This window comes from Erinaceus europaeus, chromosome 7 (assembly GCF_950295315.1).
Source record: "Erinaceus europaeus chromosome 7, mEriEur2.1, whole genome shotgun sequence".
NCBI lineage: Eukaryota > Metazoa > Chordata > Mammalia > Eulipotyphla > Erinaceidae > Erinaceus > Erinaceus europaeus.
In genome coordinates, this window is record NC_080168.1 from 38,682,548 (window position 1) to 38,698,997 (window position 16,450).

The following is a 16,450-nucleotide window of genomic DNA, read 5'->3' on the forward strand; positions in this document are numbered from 1 at the left end:
TGTGGAACTCTCTCTTACTCTGTAACTCTGAAAACTCTTGAACTCAGGAACTCTCCAACTGTGGAACTCTCGCGGGGTTCCTTCGGGGCGGGGCCAAGCAGGCCCACGAAATTAACTGGATTGATCTAATTCTCTTGGCGGGGGAGGGCTAGAACAAACCAATGTAAAGCATACGACAAATTACAAAAAAAAATCTCTTGCTTCTAATGATCTCTGCTCAACGCCATGTCCAGCTGTTGAGCCTAAGTTGTCATCCATTTCTCTGCCTCCTTCTTTGATGTACTAAGAGTTTGGATTGATGATTGGAACTTCTGTAATTCATGACAGAAAGGCTTTACAGTCCTTGTTTTCTTAATGTTGCTTCATCTCCTTGTTGTGATATGTGAGGTATTTCTATGTAGGGAGTGATGTTTGTTTTAGTACATGACAGACACTTTGATGAAGATTAGATCATTCACTTCTAGTAGAGAATTTCCAAAGCATGTAATAAACAGCAGTTCCTAATCTTCAAAATAGAAGTTTGTAGTACTGCCTCAATCTGCCTATCTACACAGTATTTTTAGCTTCCAGGACAGGACAGCATTTGTGCCCACGTCAGGCTTCCTTTATGTGTGCTTACTGCAAAGTTCCTTATTTCCTTTCAACTGCACTTTGGTAAACAGAAGACAGAAACTTCCTCTGCCTGATCTTTCTATGACATACTGCAAATACCATCTGGCTGTGTGTGATTTTGGCTTTTCATATGGAGGGTCTTAGCCTCCTTCTTTCTGGAGCACTTTGATTTTATTTTATCTTATTTTTTTACATGAATATATTTGCAAAGGACAGTTTGGAATCAGTTACTTATAATAGAAAAAATTTTTTTTCTCTTTCTTTTATGTTGAATGCAAATGGTGTAGAGCCTGAATGATACCTGAGTCATGGGTTCTAATTTTGATTCTGAAACTACCCCCAAAGTCAGCCAGGAAGATATTAGGTCTGCAACTAACCAGAAGTCTGATCCAGGGCTTCCAAAGTTACCATACAAACTTGAAGCTCCATGGAGTCCTGACTAAAATGTATTTATTTTACAGTTCATATGGGATATTTTTTACTTTCCAGATTAGATTTCCTGCCCAGGGTAGTTCAGAATTAGATGGATTTGGGGAAGTATTCACCAAGATATTAATCTCACTCCATTCAGTACTTTTCTTTCTCTTTTAAAAATATTTCTTTATTTATTTGTTTATTTTATTGAGAGATACAGAAAGATGCATATATATATAGAGAGAGATATCAAGCACTGTTCAACTCTGGCTGATGGTGGTGCTGAGGATTGATCCTAGGACCTCAGAGCCTCGGGCATTAAAGTCTTTTGCATAATCATATGCTATCTCCCTAGCTTGAAAATATTTATAAATTATTTAAGAGCATAACTATCATTTATGGTCACTGGTTAGTTTTTGTTCTGATGTCCTACATTTCAAAACTGGTAACTGGGCTGTAACTTTCTCTAGGATAAGGACTGCATGTTTTCAATTTTGTATTCTTATTGTCTACCATAATGTCTGAAGTATAATGATAGCTCAGTAAATATATCTGTATAGAAAATATAGTTGAATAATTATTTGTAAACATATCCCTAAATCATCATACTTACTTTCCCTCTCTTGCCCTTTTCTAATTCTTCCTGCCTTCATCTCTCTTAGAGCTTTAGTTTTTTAGCATCATGTGTTTATATTATCTCCCATAAGTCTTCCTTCATGCCTATTCCTCCAAATTTTGTTTATTTAAAATTGTTTTCACATTTGACATTGTCCTTTATGTGCTGAATAATTCTAAACATTATTACATTATTTCTAAAGTTTTTATTTATTAATGAAAAACATAGGAGGAGAGAGCAAGAAAGAACTGGACATCACTCTGGTATATGTGCTGCCAGGGACTGAACTCAGGACCTCATGCTTGAGAGTCCTATCCCCTATCCACTATACCTCTTGGACTATAACATTGTTTATATATCTATAATTTTTCTATTTTTGTTAAGTTATTATGGGTTGTTACATCTGATGACTCTTATTGATGGTTAATTCTGAGCAAATGTTAATCCTAAGTCATTGTTTCCACATAGATATGTGCTTTTAGCTTGTGACTTCATTTTCTCTTTCTTTTCTTTTCTTTTCTTTTCTTTTCTTTTCTTTTCCTTTTCTTTTCTTTCCCTTCCCTTCCCTTCCCTTCCCTTCCTTTCCCTTCCCTTCCCTTCCCCTCCCTTCCCCTCCCTTCCCTTCCCTTCCCTTCCCTTCCCTTCCCTTCCCTTCCCTTCCCTTCCCTTCCCTTCCCTTCCCTTCCCTTCCCTTCCCTTCCCTTCCCTTCCCTTCCCTTCCCTTCCCTTCCCTTCCCTTCCCTTCCCTTCCCTTCCCTTCCTTTCCTTTCCTTTCCTTTCCTTTTTAATTGGGAGATTAATGTTTTATAGACGACAGTAAGCACAATAGTTTGTACATGCATAACATTTCTTAGTTTTCCACATAACAATATAACCTCCACTAGGTCCTCTGCCATAATGTTCTAGGACCTGTACTAGGAGCTTTCATAAAGCTCCATCCAAGATGGACTGAAAACAGTGAAATCATCGTTTTAATTAAATTTAATTTTTTAGTTTCTTTATTGGAGAATTAATGTTTTACATACAACAGTAAATACAATAGTTTGTTCATGCATAACATTTCCCAGTTTTCCATATAATAATACAACCCCCACTAGGTCCTCTGACATCCTTCTTGGACCTGTATTCTCTCCCCCACCCACCCCAGAGTCTTTTACTTTGGTGCAACATGCCAATTCCAGTTCAGGTTCTACTTGTGTTTTCTCTTCTGATCTTGTTTTTCAGCTTCTGTCTGAGAGTGAGATCATCCCATATTCATCCTTCTGTTTCTGACTTATTTCACTTAACATGAATTTTTCAAGGTCCATCCAAGATCGTTTGAAAACAGTGAAGTCACCATTTTTTATAGCTGAATCACATTCCTTTGTGTATATATACCACAACTTGCTCAGCCACTCATCTGTTGTTGCATACCAGGGTTGCTTCCAGGTTTTGGCTATTACAAATTGTGGTGCTAAGAACATATGTGTACACAGATCTTTTTGGATAGGTGTGTTGGATTCCTTAGGATATATCCTCAGGAGAGGAATTGGAGTATCATAGGGTAGGTCCATTTCTGGCCTTCTGAGAGTTCTCTAGACTGTTCTCCACAGAGGTTGGGCCAATTTACATTCCTACCAGCAGTGCAGGAGGGTTCCTTTGACCCCACAACCTCTCTATCATTTGTTGCTGCTACCTTTTCTGATACATGACATTCTCACAGGAATGAAGTGGTATCTCATTGTTGTCTTTATTTGCATTTCTCTGACAGTCAGAGACTTGGAGCATTTTTTCATGTGTTTCTCAGCCTTTTGAATCTCTTCTTGGTGAATATTCTGTCCATGTCCTCTCCCCATTTTTGGATGGGGTTATTTGTTGTCTTGTTGTTGAGTTTGGCAAGCTCTTTATATATGTTGGTTATTAAACTTTTGTCTGATGTATGGCATGCAAAGATCTTCTCCCATTCTGTGAGGGGTCTCTTGGTTTGGGTAGTGGTTTATTTTGCTGTGCAGAATATTTTTAATTTGATGTAGTCCCATAGGTTTATGCTTGCCTAAGTCTTCTTTGTAATTGGATTTGTTACATTGAATATGTCTTTAAAATTTATATGGAAAAGAATTCTGCCAATATTTTCCTCTAAGTATCTGATAGTTTCTGGTCTAATATACAAGTCCTTGATCCATTTGGAATTTACTTTTGTGTTTGGTGAAATATAGTGGCTCAGTTTCATTCTTCTGTATGTTTCAACCCATTTTTTCCAACACCATTTGTTGAAGAGACTCTGCTTTCCCCATTTAATGGTTTGGGCACCTTTGTTAAAGATTAGATGTTCATAGATGTGGGAGCTTACTTCCAGACTCTCAATTCTATTCCACTGGTCAGTGTGTCTATAAATGTTCCAGTACCAAGCAGTTTTGATTACAGTGACCCTATAGTACAATTTGAGATCTGGGAGTGTGATGCCTCCAGTTCTGTTGTTTCTTTTCAAGATTGTTTTGGCAATTCTAGGTCTTTTCTGGTTCCAGATAGACATTTGTAGCATTTGTTCTATTCTCCTAAAAATGTGTTTGGGATCTTGATGGAGATAGCATTAACTTTGTATATGGTTATGGGTAGTATATTCATTTTGATGATGTTAATTCTTCCAACCCATGAACATGGTATATCTTTCCACTTCTTTGTGTCTTTTTCAATTTCCTTGAGTAGTGAATCATAATTTTTAGTATAAAAATCTTTCACTTCTTTGGTTAGGTTTATTCCTAGATATTTTATTGTTTTTGTTGCTATAGAAAAGAAATTGGTTTCTGGATTTCATCTTCTAACTTAGTGTTTGCATAGAGGAATGCCACTGACTTTTGAATGTTAATTCTGTAGCCTGACGCCTGATGATTTCCAAAAGCTTCTTGCTGGATTGTGACTTCATTTTCAGTGAAGGTTTGATCTGTGGATGTTCTGGGTTGCTTGGATTATGGGCACACCTATCCAGATAGGTCTTGACACCCCAGGACTGTCCTATGCTAATCTTATCCCTTGGAAGTTCTTGAAGTAACAAAATATTATACTCAAAGTCCTGGGGGAAGCTTTTGTATTTCTTCTGCCTCTCTGTTTCTGTTTCTTACTTTATATCTCAAAAAGTCAGTACAGAACAGTTAAACCTTGGTGGTGGTGGTGGGGGGGAGAATTTACAATGTGTTCTCACATAACACAGCCATTTTATATTATAGGAACTTAAATCCTAACAAGCCATGCTATTAAAAAGGGCCACAGAATTAGTAAAATGAGTCAGCATGTCAGCAAGACAGACCAACCAGATTTGGGTTGGAGTTTTCCCAGTTTTTTATTTGAGGCCAAGTTTTAAACAGAGTTAACTTTGCTTCAGGTCAAATGAAGTCATAATTTAGGTTGGGTTAGCCTTTGCTTAAATCTTTTAGCTTTAATTTGTTTCCCAAACCCTAGAAACAGTTTAACTCATAGAAGAACATATAATTATAAAACATTTATTCCAAAACTAAAGAAAAAAAAGACAGTTAACACAGTAGATCAAAGAGTAAGTCAAAAGAATGTGAGAATAGGGGCTGGCTGGTGGTGCACCTTGGTGAGTGCACATGCTACTAAGCATAAGGACCTGGGCTTCTTCTTCTAGCGTTTGCCCTTCTTCCGTAGCCAGTCAACAGCGTCAGGTTGAGCCTGATGTAAAGTTTCGAGACCTCCTTTGAATCTGGAGAGGTGGCAGTCGTTGACTATGTGGGTCATAGTCTGTCTGGAGCCGCAGGGGCAGTTCGGGTCGTCTCTGGCTCCCCAGCGATGGAACATAGCGGCGCACCGGCCATGGCCTGTTCGATAGCGATTGAGGAGGGCCCAATCATAACATGCTAGGTCAAAGCCGGGTTGACGCTTGCAGGGGTCTGTGATGAGGTGTTTGTTCTTTACCTCAGCTGACTGCCAACTCTGTTTCCAAGAGTCTGGAACAGAGAAGTTCAGTGTAGGCGTAGGAGACCAGATTGGATGACGAGACGTCAAGCGTTGGACAGGGTGGGCGAAGATATCCGCGTATATTGGCAGGTCCGGTTGAGTGTAGACATGGGAAATGAACTTAGATGATGCCGCATCCTGACGAATATCTGGCGGGGCAATGTTGCTAAGAACTGGCAGCCATGGAACCGGGGTGGAACGGATGGTTCCAGAAATTATCCTCATGGAGGAATATAATTTGGAATCGACCAAGTGGACATGGGGGCTACGGAACCATACTGGGGCACAGTATTCTGCAGTGGAATAGCATAATGCCAGAGATGATGATTGTAGTGTGGAAGCGCTCGTGCCCCATGAGGAGCTGGCCAGTCTTGCAATGATGTTATTCCTCGCGCCCACCTTTGCTGCAGTTTTTTTGAGATGTTCGTGAAATGACAAGGTGCGAGTAACGCCAAGATAGACTGGCTGGGCTTCATGCCGGATTCTAGTATCATCAAGCTGCACATTAAGCTCACGTGAGGCCGAGGCATGGTGTAGATGGAAAACAGATGATACCGTTTTTGCAGTGCTAGGGATTAGTCGTCATTTTTTACAGTAATCATTTACCATACGGCCTTCTACGACTCCATTACTATTGGAACTAGTCAACGTATATAAGCTAGTCAACGTATATAAGCCTCCCAGTGCCTCATGGGATAATGAGGTCCTGCCTAGCCCGAATCACCCAGCCATTTATGTTGGAGACTTTAATAGTCATCACCAAGACGGGATATTCCTCCACTTGTGCTGACGGCTCCATCTTAGCCGACTGGGCTTCAGCGAATGACCTCTCCCTATTATACGATCCCAAACAGCCAGGCTCTTTTCACAGTGCTAGATGGAATAAAGACTCGTCACCCGACCTGTGCTGGATTAGCACAGTCAACGGCCAAGCCTTTCCCGCTATGAGACAAGTTCTCAAGATCTTTCCGCACAGTCATCACCGCCCAGCTATCATCCACATTGGTCTCCAGCTCCCACTGGTTCTGTGCTCAGAGAAATTAAGATGGAACTTTCGGAAAGCAAACTGGTGTCTGTTCAGTGATCTTACCAACAAATCTATTCCTGCAATTCCAATTAACTCTATCCCCTCTGAAGATTCCTACAGGCGCTTCTGCCAAGCCATCTTCAAAGCAGCTTCCCAAGCCATTCCTCATGGGAGACGTGCAAACTATACACCTTGTCTTGATGCTGAATGCGAGCAACTACTAAAGCAGTATGATGAGTCGGGCGACCCAGATGTGGCTGACCATCTCATTGCCTCCCTGGATGCAGCACGCCAAGCCCACTGGCAACAACTCACGGAAAGTCTGAACTTCACTCACTCAAGTAGGAAGGCCTGGAAGCTTCTTCATAGTCTGGGTGCCGGTAGCCAACCTTCTCCCATCTCCCATCCTCCCGTATCTCCAAACTCAGTGGCCAGTCACCTAACTCAAGTTGGACGTGCTAAGATCGACCCAGTCTGGAAAAGAGAAATTTCCCATGAGTGGTCATCCCACTTCCGTTTATCTTGTCCATCTCCAAAACTCTCTCCCTTTACACTGTCTGAACTGGAAGACGCTTTGAAGAGGGTTAAACCGGGAACGGCTGCTGGCTATGATAACATCACCCCAGAACTCATTCTTAACTTGGGCCCCACAGCAAAGAAGTGGCTCACTACATTCCTGTCCCACATCTTGGAATCCGAATCTATGTACATTCCTGTCCCACATCTTGGAATCTGAATCTATGCCCAAAATTTGGCGTCGTGCGAAGATAATAGCAGTTTTGAAACCAAAGAAAGACCCAACACTGGCCGCCAGCTATAGACCAATTTCTCTCCTCTCCGTGTGTTATAAACTCCTTGAGAGGCTGCTTCTGTCACGTATTTCTCCTCTTACAGAGAAATTCCTATCACCCGCCCAAGCTGGTTTCCGCCCAGGAAGATCTACCTGCGAAGAAGTCCTGGCCCTCTCAACTTACATTGAAAATGGATTCCAGAAGAATTTAAAGATGGGTGCTCTCTTTGTTGATCTCACAGCAGCCTATGACACGGTCTGGCACCGTGGTCTCCTAGTCAAGATCTCAAGATGCCTGCCTCCATGGGTGGCCAACACTATATCGTTTCTTCTCCAAAACAGAAGATTTCGGGTGCATCTCGGTGACAAGTCTAGCAGATGGAGACTTGTCTCAAGTGGCCTCCCCCAGGGCTCTGTTCTGGCTCCTATGCTATTTAATATTTATATCAATGACCTCCCAGAAACTTCTTCAAGGAAGTTCACCTACGCCGATGACATCTGCTGTGCAACTCAGGCATCCAAGTTTGACATCCTTGAGGAAACACTCATGAAAGACATGTCTCTGATGTCCCTGGTCTCCACCTGTATGGGGAAAGCTTTGCAGGTAGTGAGGCAGGCCTGCAGGTGTCTCACTCTGTCTCTTTCCTCACGATCTCGCTTCCCTTTTTGATTTTTGACTGAATCAAAAAAAAAAGACAATTAAAAAATAATGAGGATAAGATAGAAATTGTTTATAGATATATCAGTAGAAGAACTAGAAGTAGGAAGTACTGCTGAAAGTCTGGTTGCAGTTATTTGTATACTTCATTGTACAAATTAATACATTTGACTCTAAACTAATCAAGTATGCTTTCAGTCACTGGATCTCTGTGTTGACAGGTTAATACAGCCATAAAGATACAACCATAGTTGTATATCTTACTGAATTTTCCAAAGTATACCATCATTTTATATGGAATAGTTCTACTATTGTCTTATTTCCATTCATCTGTAGTAATTTCTTGGAGCACAGACAATATAAATTCCTTGCTGGGAACTCTTTTTATAGTTTCATAAAACCTAGTTGGTAAATCTCTAGACAAATAGATGGGTTTGAAGATCAACTCTTGTCATGTCCCCTGCCTGCCATCTATTTTCAATGTTAGTGAGCCAAAAAATGCCTAAAAGCAGTGTTCTGAATGAGACTAGGAGCAGAGGTCTGCCTGGACTGTCAAACAGAATAATATCTTTGGGCTAATCCAGGGTTATTAGGTGAACTGTGTAATCAAGTGATAACAGGAAAGATCAAAATCAACAGTGAATCCACAATCCTAAAAGCTGGAATGCTTGCTTGCTAGTTTTAGGAGAAAGTGCACAGAGAGCTTACAAACTTTGGTTGCCGTGGTTATGGAGTAGTTGCTGAACAGTTGTCAGAGAGGCCATGCACACAAACCAGCTCAATTTGGCCTGTTTATGCTGACCACCTAGTATGCTGCTGCTTTTGGGGTAAGGTCAGGGGGAGAATATCTGTCTTTTACCCTATGGGAGTTCTTAGTCTTTGGGGGGAAGATTAACACACAACTATTCATGCTACTGATGAAAATGGACACTTGCTGTGCATGGATTAAGCCTCATGGCTGCTTAGGCTTTACTTACTCAAATTAACTTGAATTCTCTATTCATTCTCTGAGGGAGATATTGTTATCTTCAATTCACAGGTAGGGAAGCAGCATTTCCCTCCTGTTGTCATCATTCTGCCTCTTAGTATCAGATGCCTTGCCAAAAGATTTAGATGGGAGTTGACAGGGGAAGGTTCAGTCATGACTCTGCTACATGTTTGTATGGCTTTGAGGAAAATTTTTCATTTATTTCAGCTACCATTCTCTCATCTGTAAAACAAAGATAGCAGTGTCACCCTCAGCTGTCACCTTCAGCACCTTCTGAATGGTCCTACCCAGCCACTGAGTGGAATTTTTATTCTTATCTTCCCAGTCACTTAATGCTTTATCCTGTTTACATTTTGTTTCAGTTCTTCTGAAATGATCTCTTGTGTAGTTGGTTTTCATAATCTCTTTGGTCCTCTTCATATGAATGTATGTTTCATAGACCTGTCTTCAGTATCAGGTTCTTGGCATGCATTAGTTATTCAGTAACTATTATATGAATGAATCAACAGTGGTGTGGGCAATAGATAGTAGAGGTAGAAAAAAAGAAATTGACTGTAACTTTGTTTAACAGCCTTATAAATAGTTCTCTTAGAAAGAAATTGTTGAAAGCTTTAAATTATGTTGTTAAAGTAAGCAGAGGGCCAGCAAGATAGGGCACCCATGAGGATGTCCGTTTTGTGATGTGTGTCACCCAGACTCAAGCCTGGTATCAGTGTTGTTGTCTCTCTCTCTCTTTCTCTCTCTCTGGAATGGTGAAGCTCTGGTGACAACAACAACAAAATAAAAAAAGATAAAGTAGTAGAAAGGTTTGAATTTTTTAAATATCATATGGGAGATTTGAAAATAAATTGAAGCAGCCCATAGGTGGTTGACTGGACTTACAATCATGAAGTCTTAAGTTCAGACTCCAGCATATGTCAGAGTGATGCTCTGATTTTCACTCTGTATAATTAATAAATAAATCTCTTTCTATAAATAAATAAATAAACACATTTAATTCCCTCATCCAGTCCATTATGGTCTATCCTTGACCTTAGTCGGTCTTCAATAAAAGGGACAGACATATAGACACAGACATTGAGGTCCTCCATTTATTTGACTGTGCTTGATGCTGAGAAAAAAATGTGTAACCAGAGCTCACCTGGCCTTTCCTGTCTCCCACTAGCATCAATCTTGGACTGAATGACATGTCTTAATATGTTTACAAAAGGCAGCTTCAGTCTCCACTGACCTGTTTATCTTTGTCATTGTTTCAGGATTCTGAGAAACGAACCCCGCTTCATGTGGCTGCGTTTCTGGGAGATGCAGAGATTATTGAACTTCTGATTCTGTCAGGTAAATAATGGCTATATTCACAAGCCAACTGCAGATTAGACACAATTTGTTACTGTGACAAACTCAGACAGATGTCTTTGTTGTACTAGTAGAAGTATTTAATCACCAATTTCATTGATACACTGAAGAAGTTGCAGAAAGTTATTCACATTGAAAAATGACTTCTCCAGTAAAGGTTTTACATTGCTTTGAAAGTCTCTGTCTAATTAGATTCAGTAGAAGAGTTTAGTAGATTTGGATATCTTTGTTTAGAAAAGAAAAAAGAACAAACTAGAAGCTGGTCCCATGAACAGGTTTTGTGAGTGTATTTACATGCATTTAAACTGTGTTGTAGAACAACACTATGTTTTGCTTATGGGTGTATGACAACTACTATATCTTAAAGCACAGGAATGCAGAAAGAAAGGAATCAGACCAATTTCTGAATTGTGTTAACCTCTGAAGAGACAGTCTGGATGAGAGATGGCTTTAACAAAGGGCATGAACACGATTACAGCTCTGTGTAATGCTTAATTCTAAAAAGTAGAAGCAGTTATGACCAACACATGTTAAATCTGATTTGTGTGGACACTGGCCTTTGTGATACTATTTTATTTAATTTTTATGTATTTAAAAACATTTTGTCAGATTTGAAATGTTCCTGTCTTCCATTTTTGGAAGCCTCTACACTTGGTATATCTCAACATACAGGTTTCCAAAACCAGTTATGTTCTCTTGAGTATTTGTTCAACAAACTCCCAGAATGAGTCTGAGTACTTGTATTTGTCTGGAGTGTAGATTGTATACAGAGTAACTGTCTTTTTTCTGCCTCCTTTTTTGGGGGGAAGATTCAAATCTGGAGGAAATGCCTCTGACCACAGATTTGCAAAAGGTCTATAATAAGGTTTGCCTTTGTTTGCAGTAGTAAAGGGAAACTATAGAATTCCAAAGTAAATTATGCAAAGGTAGGAACTTTTGTATGTATATGGAGAAGGGCTACTTTGTGGAAAAGAAACAAGAATTGTCTTGTTAAATATAAGGAAGATCCCTGCCTGCAGGGGGTGCGAGAGGGATAGAGCAGGGGTGCAGGTGTTTCTCTCCCCCTCTCTACCTTTCCCTTCCTTCTCAATGTCTCCTGTATCTATTCAGAATAGATAAAAATAAAATAATAAAAATTTAAAAATGTATGGAAGAGTCACCCTTATTTTTGTTACATTAATGTTTTTGAAAAATATTTCCTTACAAAATTATTATCTGTGTTTTCCAATGTGTGTACTCTGTGCCTATGACAATAGCTTAAGACTGAAATTTAGGTTAAAATTTGTGTGGAATTCTCTGGGCTTTTGAGAACTGGCTTGCATTTGAATAATTCCAAAGGTGTTCCAGGGTTGTGTTCCAGATGAACATGCATTGTTTGGTGCTGGTGCAGACTATAACTGAGTCAGCACACACCTAGCTGATTGCTCCAGCAGCAGAAATTTGATCCATGGAAAATTGTGGGCAGCAAATCCAGTGGAGAAGCATTACAGAAGCTAGAACCCCTGCCTCCAAAAGCAACTTTGTTCCATACTCCCAGTGTGGGAGAAGTGATAGGAGGGAGAGGATAAAAGGCCTCTAACTCCATCAAAAGGCCTCTAACTCCATCAAGTTCCAGAGAAAGAGGACAAAAAAAGACAGAGAGATTTGGATGTAGTAATAGGGTCATGTGTGGCTTGGAGGGGAAGAGAGGATTGGACCTGGAATAAAAAGGGGGCAGTTGTGTACAAATGTAGGCAGATAGTTGTAGAGATGACAGTTAACCCGTATCTGCAGCCTTGGGAGAACCATGGTGGTTTGCAATGGAGGGTTTGGGGAGTCCGAATTCTGGTGGTGGGAGTGGTGTTGCATTATACCCCTGTTGACATGTAAATCAATATTGAATTTATAATAAAAAATTTAAAATGGGGGGGCAGGCAGTAGTGCACTGGGTTGAGCGCACATGGTGAGAAGCACAAGGACTTGCACAAAGATCCTGGTTCAAACCCCTGTCTCCCCACCTGCAAGGGGGTGGTTTTGCAAGTGGTGAAGCAGGTCTACAGGTGTCTATCTTTCTCTCCCATTCTCTGTCCTCTCCTCCTTTCTCAATTGCTCTCTGTCCTATTCAGTAGCAGCAGCAGCAGCAGCAGCAGCAACAACAACAACAACAATGGAATAAAGATTGCACTGTAGCACTGGATTCATAGTGCAGACACTGAACCCCAGCAATAACCCTGGAGGCAATAAATAAATAAGAAAGAAAAAGAAAATTGTGGGCAGAATCAATGGAGTTGTTAAATAATTCCGTGGGAAAAAAAATAATTCTGTGGTATAACATCTAATGGCCCCAGCTAGTCGTAGCCACCATCCAAATAGTGTTTTAAGAGATTTCTCAGAATTGCAGAGAAATGTCTGGTTTTGTCTCAGATCCCCAACTTTGTTATTTATTTATTTATTTGATTTTTCCACATGTGAATAGGAAATTTTTGAAATCTGCAGTATGAAGTTGATCCACATGTTTTCTTTAGGCATTTGGGACTGGTGATTGTTTCAGAAACTTGACTTCACATCACCTTCAAATGAGTGTGTAACCCATTAGCCTCTTCTGTGGATCATTTGGCAAAACCAGGAGAAAATTTCCATCTATTTTGATATGCAAACTTGTTTGGCCCCTAAAGTTACTGAGTTGTTAGCCTCTTTAATGTAATTTTGGATGTACATCCTATGGAATTCTCTCCCTCTCCCCCATTAGACTAGAAAAACATTAGGGAGAGCATTATGAAAGTTCTCTAGAAATATCACTCAATTATGGAAACTCCAGCAAACTGAAGGCTCATGACTTTTGTTTCCCTGAAAGTCTATTTATTCGTTTTTGTCTACTATATTCCTAAAGAAATGTCATTGCAAGAGCATAATGGTTTCATCTCCAAGCTTACATCTGGCAGTTGACCCTTTAGGGAATCCAAACAAATTCTTCTCCAATTTAATAATGAATGAGGTGTTAATGGTTCCCATGTTGCACAAATAATTTGGCCTTGCCAGAATATCCCATTATATCTGTGTTCTCTATTATGTTGACTTACAGAGCATAGTGTTACCCAAGCTTGGAATAATTCCTACTGACTTATTAGCCTAATGCTTCTGAGCATTCAGGGAGGAATTAGGTCCTGCACGTTCTTCTCCTTATAATGTCCAGTTTAAATCAACTTTACTTCATTCTTCTACTCCTTACCTCTAACTTCTCTTTGGTAACTGAGCAAATCAAGGTTAAGCAGCAAAAAGCTTACATTAAGAGCTTGCTAAAGTATTTTCCTGAATAGGTAAAAATGAGATCAGTGTGAACTACTCAGTAGCAAAGGGTTAGAAGACTACTGTTGAAGGGACTGGGCTGTTTCACATGTGGTTGAGCACATGTCACCATGTGCAAGTACCCAGAGCCAAGCTCTTCATCCCCACCTGTAGTGTCGGGGGGTCATGAGTGGTGGAGCAGTGCTGCAGGTGTTTCTCTTTCTTGCTCCCTCTGTCTCTCCTCTCCTATTTTTTTCAACTCTATCAAATTAAAAAAAAGAAAAGAAAGGAAGGAAGGAATTTATTGTGAATTGATTATGCAGTCACTGAGCTACATTAGTGACTCTGGTGGCAATGCATACAAGTAAGAGACTACAGCTGAGATAAAAGGAAGCATAGCATACAGAGAAATGGCCACAGTCACAATGCTCTGGGCAGAAACTATGGGAATTCACAAGTGTCACTCTTGGACTGAAAGAAGGAGGCTGGAAGGACTAGCCCTCTAAGATGTGACTGTTTGTCAAGTATGGTTACTAATGACATAGAAAAACTTGATTGGAATATAGACCACCAGACAAGTGGCGTTCCTGTAAAATTATTTCCTGTGGCTTTCAAATGTTCTGAACTACTACCTTCAGTACAAATTGCCTCCAGAGGTGGCAGGTTGTTTATTTTTTATTCTCTTATCCATAGGAAATGTTTCTTTGAGAATATATATATTTTTTGTCTGGTGAAAACCTGGGAATGTTAATTTTGACCCCCCCCCCCCAAAGTAGTGTGATTATAAACCGATGAGTCACTTTTCTGATGGGCATGTAAACTGTACTTAAAAAGAAACTTCAAAGGGAGTTTTAAAAATGTTCTGAGCAATTGCCACATATAGGAAAGTATCATACACTCTTCCAAACTCACTGCTTTGAAGAACAGTTCTCCTTGACTGTGATGAGAGTAAGTTTGTTCAAAAGATATTCAGCATCAAATTGATCTCATTATACTGTGACCGTCTATCACATGCTTTTACAACTACTTATTTCTCTACTTAAAAGCCAAACTTTGTATATCAGTCTTATCAGTAATAATAGTAAATTCTTCTATTATTCTTTTTTTTTTCTTCTATTACTCTTTTTTAGTCACTCAATTGTCCTTTTCCCCTTTATTATATTTCTTCCTACATGACAAGGTTAAGAAAATAGAAATATTGCCCTAAAAAGGTGTTCAGAACTCCCTTTACTCTTCATCTCTTTGAAAATAAAATCAGGTTTGTAATGGGGATAAGAAAAAATGTACTTACTTTGTAATCACAGTTTATACATGACAATGTTTAGTTGGGTCTTTGAACAATTAGTTCAGAGATACAGTTTTAGCATATATATGCTTTAAGGTGTTCTTGGATTAAAAAAAAAAACAGTTGCTATTAAATCACTAAAAATATAGACCCTATGTTCTTCAGTGTACAATGGTGCCTGACAGGCAGGTAAATAATGTGGCTCTTCCTTTAGAAAAATGTTATAAATATTCAACTCTGAGCCAAAACCATTTGACATCTGCCTCTGACATGTAAACAAGGCTCTTGGGTCTGTTTGGAGAAAGAGTATGAGGAAGCCAGTGGGAGGACATGACACTGATATGATTCTGTTTGGTCTCCATCCAGATAACTATGCTTTTGTCCTAGTAATTTTGTTAGTCAGGGAGAGGAAGGGCTTTTTTTTTTCTTTCTTTCCCCTTTCATTTCAGCCCCTGGAGAAATATGAGTGGAGGAGGAATGCAGGACTTCAGATAGAAGCCACTTCTGGTAGAAGCCACTTTCTAGATTTCTAACTTCTTTCAATTCCTCAAGTGAGTCCAAAGCTACACAGAAATAATGCTGTGGTGTTTGTTTCACACAAGGTGTATGATGGCCTTGTAAATTGGGGCCATTTTTCTTTTTGAAAAAATTTTAATATTAAAAGCCACATTTGGATTCATAGTCAGATGTTTTCATAATATGTGGATCATGATAGTAATAACAATATCATATAAATAGCAATTGTATCCTGAGCAGATGACCTCACCAGTGCTTTCTGAAACCTCCCCTCCCCAGAGTCCTACCCCCTAGGGAAAGACAGAAACAGACTGGGGGCTGAATCCACTTGCCAATGCCCATGTCCACTGGAGAAGCAATTACAGAAACCAGAGCCCCTACCCCTCTGCACCCCAGAAAGAATTTTGGTCCATGCTCCCATACAGGTAAACAATAGAGGATGAAAACCAGAGGACTCTGTACCCCCATTCCACCAGGACTCAAAGCGTTTTGTCACCAGGAGTCTTGTTTTTATATCATCACTGAAAGGGAAGTGAATCTGGAAAATACTAGAGGAATCCAGGGTTTTTACTTATCTGAGAGAGAAGAATTAAAAAAAAAAAAAAGACACTTGGAAGTAGTAACAGGTGTAGGGATGACTTAGAAAGGACGTGAAACCAGGACTATAGAAAAAAATGGGGGAAAAATACATAGCTAGCTAGAAACATCCCATATCTGGGACCTAGGGATAACTACTGCAGTTTCCAGTGGGGGAGGTAGAGACAGAGAACTCTGGTGGTGGGAACCATATGGAATTATACTCCTACCATCTGATAATTTTATAAATAAATATTATATTACCAACAAAAAAGGAAAGAATATTTAGAAATAAATGGTAGTTATAAGAAAAAACAATAGTGGCAAATGTGCAAAGAATATGAACAAATAATTGATAAGACAGTTCATTCTCTGAGTAATAAAATATTTGAAGATGCTT

General features: G+C 39.6%; 1 protein-coding gene across 10 annotated transcripts in view; it reads left to right on the forward strand.

Annotated features, from left to right (window-relative positions):
• The window catches only part of ANKRD44 (ankyrin repeat domain 44), a 416,898-nt gene that overhangs the window by 231,100 nt on the left and 169,348 nt on the right, over positions 1 to 16,450 (forward strand). For all 10 annotated transcript variants that reach the window (XR_009550679.1, XM_060194225.1, XM_060194230.1 and 7 more), the window contains exon 3: positions 10,313 to 10,391. Coding sequence is in view for 9 of the 10 variants with exons in the window: in XM_060194225.1 (XP_060050208.1) it covers positions 10,313 to 10,391 (79 nt within the window). In the remaining variant the exon portion in view is untranslated. The remainder of the gene's footprint in view (positions 1 to 10,312; positions 10,392 to 16,450) is intronic.